The sequence below is a fragment of the Neomonachus schauinslandi genome, chromosome 4 (assembly GCF_002201575.2).
Source record: "Neomonachus schauinslandi chromosome 4, ASM220157v2, whole genome shotgun sequence".
Classification (NCBI taxonomy): Eukaryota; Metazoa; Chordata; class Mammalia; order Carnivora; family Phocidae; genus Neomonachus; species Neomonachus schauinslandi.
Genome location: NC_058406.1, coordinates 159,349,405 through 159,369,672, shown reverse-complemented (window position 1 = coordinate 159,369,672; position 20,268 = coordinate 159,349,405). Strand labels below are relative to the sequence as shown.

The 20,268-nt window shown below is 37.4% G+C and overlaps 2 protein-coding genes across 3 annotated transcripts in view; one reads left to right on the top strand and one right to left on the bottom strand.

Moving 5' to 3' along the window:
* Positions 1–560: 560 nt before the first annotated feature.
* Positions 561–10,431, bottom strand: ENY2 (ENY2 transcription and export complex 2 subunit). Of its 2 annotated transcripts, none has more exons than XM_021688366.1 (5): positions 10,279–10,431; positions 8,791–8,867; positions 5,039–5,109; positions 3,621–3,695; positions 561–822 (listed from the first exon to the last, which is right to left on the bottom strand). In XM_021688366.1, exons 1-5 carry the CDS (start codon positions 10,282–10,284, stop codon positions 746–748), a joined length of 306 nt encoding a protein of 101 aa, XP_021544041.1. In that variant the 5' UTR covers positions 10,285–10,431; the 3' UTR covers positions 561–745. The 2 variants fall into 2 exon arrangements, with proteins under 2 accessions (XP_021544041.1, XP_021544042.1); XM_021688367.2 differs by having other exon boundaries at positions 10,351–10,423.
* A 202-nt stretch (positions 10,432–10,633) lies between these two features.
* NUDCD1 (NudC domain containing 1) overlaps positions 10,634–20,268 on the top strand; it is a 73,198-nt gene continuing 63,563 nt past the window's right edge. The window contains exon 1 of the mRNA XM_021688365.1: positions 10,634–10,852. Coding sequence (XP_021544040.1) covers positions 10,735–10,852 — 118 coding nt within the window. The 5' untranslated portion in view covers positions 10,634–10,734. The remainder of the gene's footprint in view (positions 10,853–20,268) is intronic.

Here is a 20,268-nt window from a genome sequence, read left to right as displayed (position 1 = left end):
GCAGGATGGTCAACATTCTCATTCCAGCAGAGGTCACATAAGAACAGACAAAAGTCCATTGGATTTGGCAATCTTGATGTCAGAGTAAAGCTACAGGTGGAGATTATTTCCCATAAAGTTCTTTCTTGACCTTAGTATGTGGGGATGCAATTTAGAGTTTCTGCTCTCAAAGTTCAGATGAGTAGAGTATGAAAGAGGAGCTTGGTGTGGAGCCAGTTTGCAAATGTTCTCTCTTCCAATAGGATGGTAAATTCTTTGAGGAATAAGGAAGGCACATAAAGATGAGTAAGACCCAGTCCCAACCCTCAGCATTTATAACAAATCAGAAATAAGACATCGTAGTACAAGATGGGACATGTATTATAAAATAGCAGAGATTCAAAAGAGGGATACACCACTTCCAGACATTAAGAAGAGCCTGCTTACTCCTCCTCAGTTAGCACAGAGATATGCACATACTTAACACTTAAACTATATCAATTGCTGAATTCTCCTCTGAACAAATCTGGTATATTATTAATAAAGTCCCTTTTATTCCAAAATCCAAGGAAACTTCAAACTCATTCATGAGATATTTATTAAAATAACACATTTAGGGAAAAAATCAATACAATGTATACATCATTACTGAAAACTGTATACCATCATACAAAAAAAGGATTTTATTTTGGGAAATTGATTCCTAATTTATGGCAAGTTTTACTTTCAGAAATAAAACCACAAAACAACACAATCTCATCCAATCTTAAAGGCTGGCATGCTGAGCAAGGAATGTTCTTATTCTTTGTAGGAGCTCCTTCTTTACACTGTCAGGTACCAGGGCTGAAATACAAAAATAAAAATATAGGAGTAAGAAGATTCCAATTAATATATGTCAATTTGGTATTTGATATTTTATTCAGAATTAACAAAATAATTTCATGAATAACCCATATGCCTCAAAAAAGAAAGAGGTAAAGATATCTGAAAAAATAAAGTATATTTGCAATTCATTATTTGAGTGAACTATCCAATACCTAAATATACTGCACACTAACGAGAATAAAATATGGGAAAATTCTTTAAACTAGGAGTGGAAAAGACCTTTTTGAAACAGAGGGTTATAACAAATTGATAAATTTGATATAAATCAACAATGGCAATTTAGTAAGTGGGTCAAAATCACCATAAAGAAAGGCAAAAGACAGAAAGTGGGAAAACACTCTTACAGAAATGGGCTGATCTCTCACTGCATTTCTCCAAATTGATAAAAGATCAGACTAATAGAAAAATGAGTAAAAGAGATGAAGAAAAGGCAAAACACAGTTCTTGAACATACAAGGGGTGTAACTTCATAATTGAAATGTAAATTAAAACCACAAACAGCATGTTTTGCCAATTATATTGGTTAAAAACCAAAGGTCAGTAATATCCTGTGTTGGCAACACTGAGGGAAAATTGGCTCTCTTATATTAGCTGGTGGAGAATATAAATTGGTACCATACTTTTGGGAAGGTAATTTGGCAATACTGTATTGAAGTAAGTGCACATACTCTCTGACTCAGCAAAGATGCAAAAATTGCAACAGGAGTTACATTTGTTACATTTCTTCAATTTTGAACCATGTGACTATTATCTATTCAGGGTATCACACTAAAAAAAAAGGCCCTGCTCTTTGAAATTTTAATCAGAGCCCTGCTCTTAGTAATTTTAAATTACTATTAAATGTCAACAAATGAATCTACACTATTTTTTTTTCTTTTCTTGGCTACTAGTAAATAAGGACAATAGTGAATTAACTAAAATTTCTAATGCTACTTGCTTGTATCCAAAGGAAATGAAATATTTCAGATACAGTTCAGTATTCCAAAAATAAGTACACAAATTAAATAGGACACGTACTCCTCTTTACAGATTGTTTAGTTTAAGCCTGCTAGAAATAAAAGCTACATAATTAATTCAAGACCACTGGAAACGTGATCAGTACATATATTAAACACATTTTTAATAAAAATTAAGGTGATGGGAGTATAGATTAGTTGCCTTGGAGTTAGGGATAAGGTATGACTATAAAAGGATAGCTTGAGGGAGTTTTTTTGCGGGGAGGAAGGTAGTTCCATGAATCTGTACATGTGTATAAAATTCATGGAACTGCACACTAAAAAATGGTCAATTCTACTGTATTTTAGTTAAAAAAAGAAAATAAATACTTCTCTTGGCTATAAAGAAGACTAAGAACATAAAACAAAAGATTTATTTTTATTTCTCTGTTCTGTATTTGCTCATTTTCTTTTTTTTTTTTTTAAGATTTTATTTATTTATTTGACAGAGAGAGACACAGCGAGAGAGGGAACACAGGCAGGGGGAGTGGGAGAGGAAGAAGCAGGCTTCCCGCCGAGCAGGGAGCCCGATGAGGGGCTCGATCCCAGGACTCCGGGATCATGACCTGAGCCGAAGGCAGACACTTAACGACTGAGCCACCCAGGCGCCCCAGTATTTGCTCATTTTCTAGCAGTGGAGCTATAGGGGATTGAAATGTCTAAGATACAAGTGTTGAAGGAGAAGCAAAGAAAATTTCTACCCTGTATAACCAGCTCCAAAATGATAATAGCTTAAGCATAAATTACAGAAGGAAAATAGAAAAAGAAATTGGAGAATATTATTTTAAAATGTAAATCCATCTGGGGAACAATAAATACTATGTTTTGTTTTTCTTTCCCTGAGACATACGTGATGAAAAAGTCTTTTTTTTTTTTTTTAGCTGTAAACAGGCCTATAGATGGCTGGAAAGGACTATAGGATTCTGTAGCTCTATCCCAGCAGGTAGTTCAGAGAATTAGTATTCTCTAGTAATAATTTTCAAACTTTTTTACTTTTTACACTTAAATTCTTTTTACTACTTCTGTGTGACAAAACAGATAATGGATTATCTAATTTATCTGCTCTCACTTAAAATTACCAAAAGAAACCCTTTCACAAAATAAATGAAAATAATGTAGCCACATCTGAGCTAACAATGTAATGTAGTTCTTAATATTTATTACATATCATAAATGTTAATATACTATTTCATCTCTTTCCTTTGCCTTCTGTAAGGAAATGAAGATGATGGTAGTGTGAATTTTAAATACAGATTACCCAGAACACAAAGTTTTAGAGCTACCAAATTCTTAATTTAGACACTTAAGAAGACAGAGCTTTACTTATTTTTAAAAAGAAAAACAAGAGAAGAGCATTGACCCTGGGGCTGGAGTAAAACTTTGAATTATTAAATATTTAAGTGAAATTGGCCATATCTAATAAAAATTTATAAATCCTAGCTTCAGGTAATACTTGCCTCTACAAAAATCCCACATTTTAAAAATTATCTGTCTTAACCACCATTATCAACTTATATCTGTATACTGTTTTAGAGTCCAAAAACATTTTATACCTCTTATCTCATGTATTACTCAAGACTATGCTAGAGAAGCAGGATGGCAATTATAATCTTTCCCAATGAGGAAATGCAAGTACCCAAATAATTCTGGAAAGGTTGTTTTTCCCTATAAAAAGAAAGAAAAGCTGAACCAGCGAGAGAGAGAGAGAGAGAAATCATGTCTTCAGCACACCTTTCCTTTCACACAATTTGTATTCCTTACCTCTGCCTTTTGGTGTGATTTCAGCCACCAAGTCATCAACAGTAACGTGTTCTAGTCCTTTTTCTTTAATTACCTCTTATGCAAAAGCAAAAAACAAATCATATCATTTAAAATCATTATCTGTAAGAAAGATTTTCATAGAGGAAGGGTTAAGATCATGTTTTTAGAGTGCAGACTGGTCTTTAAAAAAAAAAAGAGGACACTTTTTTTCTTTTCTAATGAAGATTTAGTTCAACCTTAAACACATTAAGTATTCGCCAGATCAAAATCTTAAAAGCCTGTTCATCTCTCAGCTAAATAACCTGTAACTTAACAATTATTATAACACTTAGAATGAATTTGGACTATAAAGTCAAATCTAATTATGTGTAAAAAGCTGGAAACATATAACTGTACAGATCTTATTTCACCATAATCATACCAGCTCTTGAATGTATGGAAGGGGTAAAAAGCTATTATTTGAGTCTAACTTGTAATTTCATTGCCCAAAATTAAAGAATAGAACAACTCCTTTGTTCCTTTCTCTTCTCTAGGCTGGGCCAAAGGAGAGAGAAGAGGGCAAGGAGTTAATATTTACTAGAACACTCTTATGTGCTGGGTGATTTATGGCATTTGATATTCATAACAATCTAATGGGCTGGACATTTTTCCACTTACAAGTGACCCAACTGAGGCTTAAAGTAAATAACTCATCCAAACATGAGCTGAAATCCAGTTCCAGTCTCTTCCAGTGAAGGTCTGTATGACCCCCGAAACTATGCTTTTTCTAATGTGCCACACTGCCTTCTTAGGGTTAGTAGTATAAATAGTCTCTATTATTAATTGTAGAAACCATTACAACATAATAGGAGTTCACTGAAAATATCCAGAATTCCAGTATACCAAAGCCGAGCCAGAAGAGGCTCATCTTCATGACATGTATCAACTATCTAGTGGCATCATCATAGATACCTAGCAATTTTATAAGCTTCCATTCTACATTTTAAAAAAATAAGTGTAATTACCTAAGATCTTTTATAGGTAAATTTTCAAAAATAACACTGTTAAAGCCAGGAGATATAATTCCCGTGGAGTCTGCCAATCATAAAGTGTTCAATTTGTTATAAAGTAAAAACATAGGAATAACTAATGTTTCACATTGAGTAGGCACACTGAAAAAGGATGGAATGCATACTTTGATGCCAGAAAAAATCTTGCCTCACTTGTTTTAAGAAAAAAAAAGAAAATTTCTAAAGATTCAGGAATTATTTCTACCAAAAGGAGACGGGGAAATCATTACTAGAAGACTGAATTTTCTATTTGTTTAAAATTATGTTCAGCACTCGATAGATCTTAAAATACTGCCTATTATTTTTCTAGTGAACCCCAAGCCAACAAGAAGAATGAAATTAGCTTATCTTGTAAATGAAACTGATTACCTTTACAGTGTGCCTTCAACTGGTCCTTCCAGCCACATTCAATTAATTTAGCTCTCAGCAACTCTTTGAGGCTGTTGAGAAAGAAAATTTTTCATATTAAACTATAACAAGGTACAATATTTTAGGTAGGAATGTTTGAAGCAAAAGTTCAAATGTTCAATGAAAAATTCCCTGCCTTTAATCCCAAAAACTTTACCTTAACTGTGACCTAATCTTGGTTTTATTACTAAATAATTCTTTGACCTTATGCAAGTCATTTTCATCATCAGTAAACTTAATTCTCAAGAAACTCTACTCTCTGGCCTTCTCATACACTTTCTACTTACCTCCACCAACAGGAATATTGTGGATCTTGTACAACTTCTAAATGGTATTACTTGAGCTTGAAGCTGCTGCACCTCAAAATCTTAAAACTCCAAAATCTATTCTCTGACTACAGACTCTTATCCTTGAGCTCTCTTACTTCCCCATCATATCCCTCTCTAACCTCAAAAACTTTCCCCTCAATTTTTTCCAGTAACCTTCTAAATTATATACTAAGTGTGGTATTTCATTGATTCTAAGACTGTTTTTTTCCCCACATTTCAACAATTCAGTAATTGGTACGCCTATCATAATTTAATTGGCAGTATCTTCTTTTACCCTACTGGTAAAAAAAAAATAATAATAATGGTGTGTATAGCAACTAATGGCATCATGGGTGTAATAAAACATTTTCTTACCAATATTTTCTTATCCTTTTGCCATACCCACTCTTACAAATCTTCAATCTTCAACCTAAATAATTTCTCAGTGCTTGAACATGTCATGTCCCAAACCAAACCACTTCTCTTTCAATATTTCTAACCATTCACTACGTGACATTTCCCTCTTGGTATTTAATTAGGTCTTTTCATCTTAATAGAGCCAAAACCCAGCTCCTGCTTCTCTCCTACTTCAACCGATTCTCCCTGTCAGAATGCCATTGTCCATCCTGGTTCCTCAGGCTAGAAAACTTGGCATCCTTCACTCAGCAACTCTGTTAACACTATACATAAAATCCAGAGGAGCAATTCCTATGGTTCCAGTTTTATTTTTTTATTTTATTTTTTTTAAAGATCTTATTTATTTATTTGACAGAGACAGACACAGCGAGAGAGGGAACACAAGCAGGGGGAGTGGGAGAGGGAGAAGCAGGCTTCTCGCGGAGCAGGGAGCCCGATGTGGGGCTCGATCCCAGGACCCTGGGATCATGACCTGAGCCGAAGGCAGACGCTTAACGACTGAGCCACCCAGGCGCCCCTCCAGTTTTAAATATATACTTCAATTCAAATGTTTTTCACCACCTTTGCCATTACTCCCCTAGTCCAAGCCATCTTCTTTTTTGACTGGACTGTTACCAAAGCCCCTAACTTGTTCCCCTGCTCCCTCCCTTATATACTTTGCTCTCCTTCCTCTGCTCAAAAGGGTCTGGTGGCTTCCCAATTTACTTAAAATTCCAAATCTATGCTACAGCCTAAATAATCCTCCATGATCTTGCCCCCCTCCCCAGCTATGCCTCTGACTTTATCTCTTCTTCTCCTCATCCAGTTTATTCAGGCTCATGAGCTTCCATGTGGTGATCAAAATACCAGGCAAGCTCCTGTCTTGGGTCCTTCCTTGGCTCTTGGGAGTCCCCTCATTCCTTCAAATCCTTCTGACCTCTTATCAGTGAAGCCTTCTTTATTTTTTTGTCTCAAATACACACCTCATTATTCTCGGTTTTATTTTTCCTTTAGAACTTATCACCATCTACCTAATACAGACTTATTTTCTGTCTTCTCCCATGTAAGCTCCATGAAAGAACAGACTTTATTTTGTTCACTACCATATCTCCAGCACCTTAAGAGGACATAGCATATGGTAGAAACTCAGTAATTTTAAGCTGCATGAATGAAAAAAAAACAAGCATAAATAACCTCCTTTCCTCATTACTGCTAATACTATCCTAAAACAAATAAACATAAATAACCCCCTTTCCTCATTACTGCTAATACTATCAGTTCCCCAAGGCATTGTTCTGGATGTCTTCTTCCTCATTTCTCATATTGAGGGCTGCTTTTACTTTAAAAAATTATAAGTTCTTCTTTCTATTTTTGCTGTTTTCCATTTTTAATCTGATATAATCTGCTAACATGTTTTTCTGTAATCTATGTCTAGCCCTTCAAGTCTCTCTTCCACATTGCCAGGCTAATATTCCTAAAGAGCAAAAGTGATGTAGTCATCCCCCTTCTTAGGATCTTTTAATGACTCCCACCACCCAAGGATAAAGTCAACAACAGATATTTCTGCAAACCCATCACCCATTTTCCTGACCTTTCTTTGACACCACTCTTAGTGTAAGAAATCTAAATAGGGTTCCAACATTGGAAATGAGACCTAAGCAAGGTTGACCATAACTGGCCTATGTACCTAAGTAAGATGGTAATCACGCCAGGTACTTTGCTGGAACTACTAGGAGAAAGGTAGTCTGAGCCAGAGGGCATGAACTCTGAACTGCTAATCTCTGCCACCTTGTGGGTAGAGTCTGCTTGAGAATAAAGCGAACACAGAAGAAAACAGAGCTGAGAAAGAAAAAGAAAGACATATTCTTGGTAACAATTTTTGGGTGCTTGGACCCAGTGGAGACTGAAGCAACTTCGAGCTCTAAACTTTGTACTTAGATGAGCTTATATATTTCACTGGTTAAACCGGTTTCTGAGTTCTATCATTTACAAATGAAAGAATTCTGACTTATACAAAATCCACTCCTCTTGTCCACTGTTACAGCAACATCACTTTCACACTTTACCTGCTAGCTTTAATTTTGTAGCTCCTCAGAACATTATCATGTTGTAACAAATCCCTGTGACTTTGCACATTCTGTTCCATCTGCCTAGAATGTCTTCTGTTCTTTACTGGCTGGAAGAATGGCTAATCTTTTTCCCGAGTTGAAGGAACTGTTTTACTATTTTGTAACTGATTACCTTAACCCCCAGGTAGAGTTGAAAGATCCCTCCTGTTCCTTATATATTTCTCTTATGCAACTTTTCACCCTGTTTCTGGAAGCCTTTCTTGATTCCTGAGTCTGTTTAGTACTTCCAAACCTGTTCATTCTTCAAATATTTACCCTGGCCAATTATGTGCTAGGGATGATGCTAGGGATACAATGGTATTTCTACTGTCAAGGAACTTAGATTACACTGGAGGACACAAACAAGCAAAGCAGTGGTTATAATATGTGATTAAATGCTAGGCTAGAACAAGGGATCTGGGACTTAACAGATTCCTGTAAGAGGTGATGTTTAAATTAAGACCTGAAAGATGAGCTAGGATTATTTAAAGATCAGGGGACGAAGAATATTTCAGAGAGCAGGAACAGCACATGCTGCTCTGAAGTTGAGAGTGTAGAAACTGAAAACTGGTTCTACCAAATTATCTCCCTGTTAAAAATTGGGTAACATTATGTTTTTAATTGTAGTTATTTGGGATTTTTTTTTCTCTTCCATTTGATTATACACTCTTTGAGTCATTTCTTGTTCATCTTTCTAGATGACTCACTTTCCTTTAAGCATGCAATATTGAACACACCTATTTTTTATAGATGTTAGGAATTGAAACTTTTGATAATCTCAATTTTCTGTAATTCCTTCCACTGACATCAGTTTTGTTCCTTGATATTTAGATTTTTACATATAACGTAACTATAATTTAAAGACGTTAAATGTAATTTACTAACACAATCTATTGCTTACCGTTCTCTTTCTCCAGTTTCTATCAACTTTTGGTTAATCGCTGCTCTCATCTGCGCATCTTTGTTCATCTTGCTAACCTGAACATCAACATGTATTTTCAGATACAAAACACATACAAAGCATTTTCTTCTAAATCCTCTAGGTAAGCATCCCAACACACTTAACATTCTATCACCTGAAGGGGTGATAAATTTCAACAATGTGTTAACAATGTCATTACTCTGAATATTATTTACTGCATCCCAAGAAGTCATATTGATTAATGCACTTTACAATTTTTCTTCCCCCATATACTCTTTATTAATCAATCTTTGGATAACAGTAACTATTGTAACTTTTATGCAACACTTATGTGCCAAGTACTGGGTTAACACATTGATTTTTTTTAACCTCGTTTAATTCCCAAAACTTATTCTTTTATGTAAGAATTATTAACATAATTTGTATTTTACAATTGAGAAAACTGAGGCACCAGGATAGAAAGTGGTGAAGGCAGGATTTGAACTCATGCACTTTGAGCCCAGCAGCCCCAAAACACTTTAACAGCACATCATAACTGACTGCTAATCATTTCTGCACCTTAACTGCATTCAAAATTTCGGGGAAGCCACATAACCTAAATACTAATAAAAGATTAAGCACTGTTGGTGAAAAATCAAAGTTACAGATTCGGCTCTAAGTGCTTTACTTTTCAGTAGAATGTACCCAGAATTACAACTGCCAAACTAGCTCCAAGTATGTGTTTGTGTATGGTCTTCATCAAAGTTTGCCGGTAGGATAAGGGAAAAACAAATCTCAAACTAATTCCTAACTTAGAAAATTCTCAATTTTCAGTGAAAAAAGACAACCAAAACCAAAGCGATTTAGAAAGGAGAGGGAGGTTAGAATGTAACACTTGGAAAAAGCTAACATTACTGCACATAATCTGTCACTAACTTGGGACCACTTTTGCTGTGTCCCTTCTCGCCTATATGAAAAGTCAGGCTGGCAATTGAGTTTTGAGTTGGGAAAAAAATTTTTTTTGAGTGGAACAGGAAAAAGGAAGGGCTGAGAAAGGACTGAGAAATGTTTGCTTGCGTAGTTGGAGGCTCACATTTTCCAAAATAATTCTAAGGTCTAGTCGGTACCATTCCTAGAATATTGAACTTGATCTCGCCTTGGCCCCTAAAATACGGATAGTGACCTTGGACAAGTCAATTCTTAAAGGCCTCAGTTTTCTCACTGGTAAAACGAGGGCGCTAGGGGATCCCTCCCAGTTCAGACATTCTTTGGGAAAATAGAATAGGGCGGAGACAGCGGGAGAGGCGGGAGGGGAGGAGCCAGAAAACAAAGCGTGGACTGGCTTCAGGCCAACTCCAGTTGCACGCCCTGTCGGAGAGCCCTACAGGCCCGCGAGCGCGGGTCGGGGAAGCTAACGAAAGACAGCACATCGAAAGGAGCCTGGGCTGGGCCCGGGTCCCGGCCCTGAGGACCACGGGCATAGCTCACCACCATCACCGCGGGCGAGGGCCGTCCCTTCCCAGCGACGAAATGACCCTTGCGCTGACGACCGTTACCTACCACACTCTTCGGCTGCCCGGACCTAGACCCTCAGTAGCTCGGGCACCTAAGCACACAGAAAGCTAAAACACGCATTTCCGGGGCGGGGTCTCGCCGCCCTGCCTATAAATGTGAGAATTTAACCAGCGCGGGCCGCCTCCTGGTAGCTCAGCCTTCTGGGTAAGAGAGTCCAGACCATGCTGTCGTGCGGGCGTTAAGTCTCCGAAAAACTACCTAGCCCGTCATGCAACTTTCTCATGGACACTACATTTCCCAGAGGGCATCCCGCACCGCAGCGTATTCTGGGATGGGAACCACGCCGCCTGGGAGCCTCGGTGATACGAGCGAAGCGCGGACCTTTCAACAAGAGCTTTATTAATTCTCACGCTACGACCCAGGAAGGCTATGGAGGTGGCTGCTAATTGCTCTCTGCGCGTGAAGAGACCTCTGTTGGATCCCCGTTTCGAGGGTTACAAGCTCTCCCTGGAGCCGCTGCCCTGTTACCAGCTGGAGCTTGACGCAGGTGGGAAGCGGCGGCGCCCCCTGGCACTCTAGTCCTTTCCCCTGTCGGCTGCCAGCGGCCGGACCCTTCCCTCATTTTCTTCCATTCTGACTTGGGCAGGCGACCGGGGCCTTCTGCACGGCCCGTCGGGCTGGGGTGGACCGAGGGTGGTCGCCCTGGAGACGGACGCCCATCCCGGAACCCAGTGGGAGTCTCTTTGGCGCGGCTCTTAATTAGCGAGACCCTGGGCAGGCGCTGGCTCGGGCGCCCGGGCTCCAAGGTTCGTCAAGCGGCACGCGGCTGCTGCCTGGGCTTCGGTCGCCTGTCCGTCTCTGGCCTGGGCCCTGCTGCGGAGAAAACTCAGGACTTGTTTCGCTTTCGAGCATCCCCTGTAACCGTGTGTAACCTTGTGCGTTGAGAAGCCACACCTCCTGGGAGGACCCCTAGAGCTCCTGTTTCCTCTGGCGGAGACCCGTTTCGTAGAAGAGAAACTCCGTTGCAGTTCAGAGCGTTTTCAGTTACAGAGGTGCTGTCAGACTAAAGACATTATTGTAGAGAACGTCTCTAGAAATTTTTGGGGAAAAGTTAATTTAGTACCTACACTTCTGCTATTTGTTTTGTGTATCTGAGGCTGGCCAAAAAATTCATCCTTGTTCTTTCTTACGAGGTAATGAATGGCATTTTCGTTAAAGAGCCCAGAGATTTGCTTTTTTTTTTTTTTTTTTGAGATTTGCATTTTTAATACATACCTCTGCTGGTTCTGGTGCATGTTGTGAGTGGGTCACACATTGAGAAATACTGATCTAGAGTTAAAGGACTTTTATCAAATAAGTGTTTATTAATTGATTTATAAAATTGGGAAATATGGAGAGAGCCTGTTTTATGTTACAAGCTGATATCAAGATGAATATGATACAGTCTGTAACATAAAAGTGCAGTTGGCTTCTTGGGAAGAAAAGTATAAACATAATTACAAAACAGTGTGATAAGGCAGTGATTGGGTTATGTACAGAACGTAATGGTAGTACTTAAATATCTTTCCAAACCAGCCAGGGGATCTGGGAAGGCTTCCTGGAGGAGTTGATATCTAAGTTGAGTTTTGAAGGAGAGGTAAGCATTGACTGGGGTAAGATAAAATGAGCTTAGCTTTTCTTTTAATTCCCTTCCTTTCCTTCTTCTACCCCATGTCAGTAATTGGTATCACTATGTTTAGCTTGTGCATTAAACTCAGTGGCCAAAAGAGTAAGCAATTATTGTTGCTCACAAGTCTACAAGTTAGGTAGGTGGTTCTTCTAGTAGTGGCTTGGACTCATTCCTGCATCTTTGTTCAGTTATGGTGGTTTGGTGGCTCCGCTCATCTTGGCTGGACTTCTCATATGTTTGGGGATTCTCTGGCTATAGACTGGTATAAGATTATTTCAAATGGTCTTTGCTTAGCTCTTCTCCATGTGGTCTCATTTTTCGCAGGCTAGCCCAGGCTTAATCCAAGAAAAGTAGCAGTGCACAGGCACTTTTTTTAGGCTACTGCCTGGAATAAGTTTGCTCTTGTCCCATTGGTCCAAACAAGACGTATAAACAAGCCTTAAGGTCAGTGTAGCAAGCTCATAGCAAAGGGCATAGATCCAGGGAGGCATAAAAAATTGGGACTGTTGTGCGAGTCTGTATAGTTGCTTATGTTGGAGTCATGGAGTATTTCTTCTTTTAGTCCCTCTGTTCAGTCTGTCAGCAATACAGTCAGCTCAAAATTTGACTTCTCCTTGCCTCTACCCTTCTCCAAATCAGAATTATCTCTTACCTGAACTGTAGTAGTTTATTGACTAGCTTTCCCGCCATCCCAGTCTCCTTTTTTCCATTCTCTGTAAAGCAGTATCATCCTAGTTTTTAATTTTATATTTATTTGATACCCTGTTTCCTCCACTAGACTGTGAGCTCCATGGAGACAGTAATGTTTTCTTTTGTTCACTACTCTGTCCCTAGTGCTTAGCATTGTAGGTGCTCAATAAATAGAGTGCATGAAGAAAAGGAGGAATTGGTATTGAGGCCATTCCAATCCTGAAAAAGCCTGAGCAATGGGAGAGAGTAATTAGGTTGTGTGTAGGACAGTGATGCAGTCCTGTATAGCTGGAGCAAAAACTTTCCTGGGGAGGTAGAGACCACTTAGAAAAATAGGTGAGGGCACTGTTTGCCTTGTGGACTTTATCCACACCTCTGGGTGTGTAAGTCAGTGTTTCCCAGACATTTTCTCTGGCCCTTACAATGAAAAAAAGCTCAGCTGTCAAAGATTTGCCAACTTTTTAATTTGCTAAATGGAGATGTTTCTTTTTTGTTGTTGTTTCAAGTTTATATTTAAATTCTAGTTAGCTAACATATAGTGTAATATTGGTTTCAGGAGTAGAATTTAGTGATTCTTCACTTAACGTGTAACACCCAGTGCTCATCACAAGTGCCCTCGTTGATGGACTTTAACATCACCCATTTAGCCCATGCCCTGCCCACCTCCCCTCCAGCAACCCTCAGTTTGTTCTTTATGGTTAAGAGTCTCTTATGGTTTGCCTCCCTCTTTTTTTCCCCCTTCCCCATGTGCATCTGTTTTGGTTTTTCAGTTCCACATATGACTGAAATCAGACGGTATTTGTCTTGCTATGACTGACTTGTTTGGCTTAGCTTGATAAACTCTAGCTCCTTATGGGGGATGTTTCTTAAAAACTGATGTCCTCATCCATTCTTTCATAAGCAGAAGGATATTTTAACATCAAAAAAGCAGGAAGCAAACTTTCCCAATAGTCCTCTAAACAGAATACATTAACTTTATTAACAATTCGCTAAGTTGTCATTGTTTTCTCCTCTTTTCACCATTGTTGGTTTTGGAGTCTGTGTTTGGGATGCACAGTTGGAGGTGATGAGATGCCATTTAGGGTGTTAGGTATAGAGAAGAAATAGATTTAGAGATTGAATGGTTTAATTTTAGGTTCTGTGGAGGTTGAATTTGGAAGATTGGAGGAATAGAGACAGGGCGACCAGTTTGGAGGCTTTTGCAATAATTCATGTGAGGGGTTTTCATTAAGAATTGCTACCTGAGGAGGAGGATGGAGAGGTTAATTCTTTTAAAAACTGTCATTTCTAGAGATAGTGAGGTATGATTGAGGAGTTCCTCTTGGCAACTTGATTTCTTCTTTGCTACCCAAGGAGTTTACATTAATTCAGCAAAATGTTAGTGCATGGTGTGTGAAACTGTGCATTTAGGATGTGAGGGTGAAGATGTGCTCTGGTTTCAAAGAGCTTGGAATACTGGTTTATTTTTATTCTCTTGTTTTAAATAATGTTAGTAAATTGTTCTAGAGTTCCCTTTGCTACATAAACAGTAACTGTCAGTTTATGTATTCCAAAGAATTAAGCAAAAAACTCCCTCTTTTATAAAACTGTGATTGCCCTTTAACCCAGCAATTCCATTTCTCGGCATTTACCTTACACAGGTCTTCCTTGACTTACGATGGGGTTATGTCCAGACAAACACATGTTAAATTAAAAAAATGCATTCAATACACCTAATCTGCCTAACACCATAGCTTAGCCTAGCCTACCTTAAGTGTGCTCAGAATACTTGCAGTAACCTAGAGTTGGGCAAAATCATCTAACACAAAGTTTAGTTTATAATAAAGTGTTGAGTCTCATGTAACTTACTGAATACAAAGTAAAAAACAGAATGGTTGTATGGGTACAAAATGGTTGTAAGTGAATGGGTTGTTTACCTTCATGATCAGTCATGTGCCTTACTGGGAGCTGTACCTTGCTGCCATGGCCCAGCATCACCAGTAATATCCTACTGTATATCACTAGCCTGGGAAAAAAAATCAAAATTCACAGTGCAGTTTCTACTGAATATGTATTGCTTTTGCATCATTGCAAAGTCGAAAAATCCTAAGTGAACCAGTTTAAGTTGGGGACAGTCTGTACATATTTTTTCCTAAACTCTTCATTGTGTAAATGTCTTTGTATATGTTTTCCCCCTATATTTCACCTAGCTAACTTATACTCCATTTGTTCATCTTGGTTTACATGTTAGTGACTCAGAGATTCCTTTCTTGACTACCTAGTTAGAATCTATACTACAAAATCTGTACAAATTAGAATCTGTAATCTGCTCTCCTACTGTACCTGGTCATAGACTTTATCGTACTTTGTAGCATTTGGTGTCTGTTTTCTCTTTTAAGACTATTTGTTTTGTTATCAATGGTTCCACTGTCCATCTTTCAGTGCTTTACTTCTAGGCTGGAGCATGCCTGGTGAATAACAGGTGATTTTATATCACATACACACATTAAATAGGTTTATTGGGATAATTGACAATAAACTGCACGTATTTAAGTGTACAGGTTGCAAATTTTGACATATATGCACACTCATGAAGTTCTCACCATAATCAAGATAATTAAACTTAGTTATTGTCCTCAAAACTTCCTGTGCCCTTTGTAACTAGCCCTCTGTTCCTCCACGTACCCACTTCAGTCCCTAAGCAACTACTGCTGTGCTTTCTGTCACGATAAATTAGTTTGCATTTCCTGGAGTTTTATATACATGGAATTATACAGTATGTACTCTTTTTTGTCTCGCTTTTACTCAGCATAATTACTTTTAGTTCATGCTTGTGTGGGAGAAGGATATTGAAATCTCTTCCATTGTGGATTTTTCTCTTTTTCCTTGCAGTTCTGTCAGTTTTTGCTTCATATATTTTAAAGCTCTGTTATGGGGGTGCCTGGGTAGCTCAGTCGGTTAAGCGTCTGCCTTCGGCTCAGGTCATGATCCCCAAGTTCCAGCATCTAACCCCATATCATGCTCCTTGCTCAGCAGAGAGCCTGCTTCTCCCTTGCCCCTCACCCCACTTGTTCTCTCACACGTGCTCTCTCTCTCTTTCAAATAAATAAATAAATAAAATCTTTAAAAAAATAAAGCTCTGTTATGTTGCGTAAGTACTATTATGTCCTCTTAATAAATTGACACCTTTGTCATTAAAAAGTAGCCTTTATTCTTGGTGATATTCTTTGCGCTGAAATCTGTCTGATACTAAAATAGTCACTCAGGCTTTCTTTTGCTAAATGTTATCATAGTGTGTGTATTTATTTATTTCCATCTTTTAACCTTTAACCTGTTTGTGTTTTAGTATTTAACATGTATTTCTTGTTGGCAGAAATAGTTGAGTCTTGCTTTTTTATTCAACTTGACAATCTCTACCTTTTAATTAGACTGTTTACATTTGATGTGATTATTGATTTTGTTAGTTTGGGTCTTTCATCTTGTTTGTCCTCTCTAGTCTTTGGGAAGACAAAATTTTCTTTTTTTTTTCATATTTCCATTTTTTTTTTTACATTCTTTTGGATTGAGTATTTTCTTATGAAATCATTTTTATCACATTTTTTGGTTTATTAGCTATAGCTCTTTGTTATTTCACTAGTTGCTTTGGGGTATACATCTTTAACTTATTACATGATACATTCAAATAATGTTACACTACTTAACTTGTAATGTAAGACTCTACAATAGTATACTTCTGTTTCTTTCCTCCTGGCCTTTATGCTGTTATATTTGTGTTTTCAAAAAACATTTTTGTCACATGTAGAATTCTAGATTGATACCTTTTCTTTTTTTAATACATTTGATCCTTGAATAATGTGGGTTTGAAATATGCAGGTCCACTTATATTTGGATTTTTTCAATAAATATAGTACAGACCATAAATGTGTTTTCTCTTCTTTATGATTATCTTAATAGCACTTTCTTTTTTCTATCTTATTTTATTGTAAGAACACGGTATATAATACATATACAGAATATGTGTTAATTGTGTTATTGGTGAGATTTCTGGTCAACAGTAGGCTATTAGTAGTTTAGTTTATGGAGAGTCAAAAGATATAGGTGGATTTTTTAATGTGTACCAGTCAGTGCTCCTAACCATGTGTCGTTCTAAGGTCAACTGTATTTTAAAGATGTTGCCCCACTGTCTTCTCGCTTTTGTTTCTGATGGTAATCTGGTGTTTTCCAATCTTTATTCTTTTATACATGACATGTCTTTTTTCTCTTTTACATTGGTTTTGAGCAGTTTGATTATGTTGTGCCTTGGGGTGGTTTTCTTCATGAGTTTTGTGCTTTGTTTGTTGGTCTATCTAGATCCTTGGGTTTATAGTTTTCAAATTTGGAAAGTGTTCAGGCATTATTTCTTTCCTTTTTTTTTTTTTGAGGAATCCAGTTGCCCATTTTTAGATTGCTGGAAATTGATCCCAGCTCATCAGTGCTCTTGATTTGTATGTGTTTTTCTGTTCTTTTTTCCTGTGTTTTATTTTGGATAATTTCTATTTTCGTGCCTTTACCTTCACTAATCTTTTCTTTTGCAATGTCTAACCTGTTATTAATCCCATTACTTGTATTTTTCGTCATGGGTATAGTTTTCATCTTTTTTACATTTTTCATGTCTGTTGTTTTGAACATAGGAATATACTTTAATAACTTTCAGTGTTCTGTTCTGCTAGTTATAACTTCTCTGTCAGTTATGTTGAGCTCTTGATTGATTATTCTCTTCATTATGGGTTTTGGTTTTTTTCCCTCTTTGCGTGTGTAGTAATATTTGACTGGATGCTAGAAATTGTGAATTTTACGTTGTTGGCTAGAGGATAGATTTGTATTCTTACAAATTTCGTCAACTTTATTCTGGGATGCAACTGAGTTACTGGAAACAGACTAATTTCATTTAGTGTTTTATGATTTGTTAGGCTGGTCTGGAGCAGTGTTCAGTTTAGGGCTAATATTCTGTACTACTGAGACAAAAGTTTTCTGTGTACTCTACCCATTATCCCGTGAATTAGGCGTTTTCTCCATTCTACCTGTTGGGAACAGTCATAGTTCCCAGCCTTGTGTGAGTGCCCAATACTTGCCTCTTATTCTAGAAGAGGTAGAAGAGAATGGAATAATAAAGAACTATGTGACAATTAACCTTGGACAGGAGAAGAGAAACAGGGAAATCAACACTTCTTTTTCTTCTTACGTGTCATATAGCAAATACTTTACATGGTTTAAGGTTACGCTTGTCAATAATTTTACAGGACAAGTATAAATTAAATTTCATTACAGATGAGGAGATAGGGTAGAAAGGCTAGTAACTTAAACTGCTTGACAGTGTCAAAGCTCATGCTTTTTTCTAATGTATGTGGTCTCTGGACTCTTCTTCAGTGGAGGGAGAGTAAAAGCTGGTGAAGATTTAGGCTATAGTTGGAGTAAAGGGAGAAAAGAGCTATGTACCCATTGAATTTATGTAGAGTTTACTGTAAAATTCATATCTGCTCTTGGGGTAGAAAATATGGGCAAGAGGGGTAGATGACTATGTTAATTTGTGCAGAAGCATTATATAAAATAGGTTAGTGGGAGCAGTGCTCTGAGTTCTAGTTCTTATATTCCATAAATCTTACTTCAGAATTCATAACATGGACTTGCACAGTAGTTACATCTTATCCACAGTTTTAGTTTCACTGTCTGCAGTTTTAGTTACCCATGTCACCTGTGGTGCAGAAGCAGGTGATCGTCCTCCTGATGTATTTATTGTCAGAAGATCAGTAGTAGTCTAACACTACATCACAATGCCTATGTCATTCCCCTCACTTTATCTCATCACATAGGCATTTTATCATCTCACAGCATCACCAGAAGAAGGGTGAATACAATATTTGAGAGAGAGTCCACATTCATGTAACTTTTATGACAGGTTATTGCCATAATTGTTCTATTTTATTATTATTGTTAATTTCTTACTAGGCCTAATTTCGAAATTAAACCTAATTATTGGTATGTATGTATGTATAAGAAGAAAAGTATATATAGGGCTTAGTAATATCTTTGGTTTCAGGCATCTGCTGGGGATCTTAGGATATATCCCTTGCAGATAAGGGGGCAGGGGGTTACTGTACTTTTTTTTACATCTTTATACACAAATAGCAAACTCAGTAACTAGGCGAAAAGACTTAATTTATTGGGTATGATTAGAAGATAAATAGTCTAAGAGGTGGCGTTTGTAAGTTAACGTTTTAATGTTCTTTGTTTCTATGCCCGCTTTTTTTAAAAACTGTATTCTGCTTGTATAGGTATTAGAATGAATCATATTTAATTGGTGTCAAAAGAGTTGAATATTGGCAATTTCATGTGGTTCAACATAACAGTATATACTATTTTGAAAGGACAAGAAGCAGTAATTGTAACCATTATTAACACTATTACAAGGATCATGTCTGTTTTATATTTACCAATGTATGCCCCATGCCAGGCACAGTACATGTAGTAGACATTCAATAAATAATTTGTGAATGAGAAACTATAGGTTTTTGAGGTTTCATAACATGTTTTATGAGAAATCTAGGTAAAAATTAAGGGAGATTTTCTTCTTGTCGGGCCCTGAGTTCTTTTTAAAAGACTAAAAAGAGAAGGATTTTTTTAGCAAAGCTCTTTTATTTCCAATGCAAGATAATATTAAATAATAAAATATTTACTACTCTGGCCTCTTAGCCTTCTTTTAAAGAGGTTCACCTTCTTCCACCATTTCCAAGATCCCAGCAGAGATTTGAGACTCCTTACTCTCCTCCTCCTTTCTTTTTTTCTTTTTTTTTTTTTTTTAGAGAGCACATGAGAGGGGGGAGGGTCAGAGGGAGAAGCAGACTCCCTGCTGAGCAGGGAGCCCGATGCGGGACTCGATTCAGGGACTCCAGGATCATGACCTGAGCCGAAGGCAGTCGCTTAACCAACTGAGCCACCCAGGCGCCCACTCCTCCTCCTTTCTTAGGAGGTTCTATGAAAGAGGCTGCCAGTGATTAAGTTTGTTACATTGTGGACACTGCTTTTTCCTTTCAGTTGTTTTGCTTCTCCTTTTATAAACTCAAGATGGTTTACATGAAAAATGCAATGATAACTTTTCCTTTCTCATTTGAGGACAGAGATGCAGCTTTTTCTATACACTAACAAGCTTTTACAAATTATTAAGTATGTAATATACCTTATGCTCATTTCTGTGTCCTAATAACTTAGTAAATTATCTTGTCCAAAGGCAATAACAGAAGACTTAGGCTGTATTATAGTCACCCAATAATGGTTTTCCAGAACCCTAATGTTCACAGATGAGTTATTATAATAAGGCAGAGGGCTAAGAAGTCTCTGGCTTGTTTGGGATTGCTCAGGGTCTTTGGCACAAATATGAAGAAAATGTATTTGTCATATCATTATTATTATTTGGGCCATTATATTACCTTGCACATTTTTTGCAGTATTGAGTTTCATCCACACTGTGGTGCTAGAAAACCAAGAATTGATTGTTTCCCTCCTAATCAGTGGAATATGTAATTCTAAGTGTTCCTTGTAAAATAAATACTTCCTTGAATTATAAATAGCAGTTTCCTCAACCTTCATCA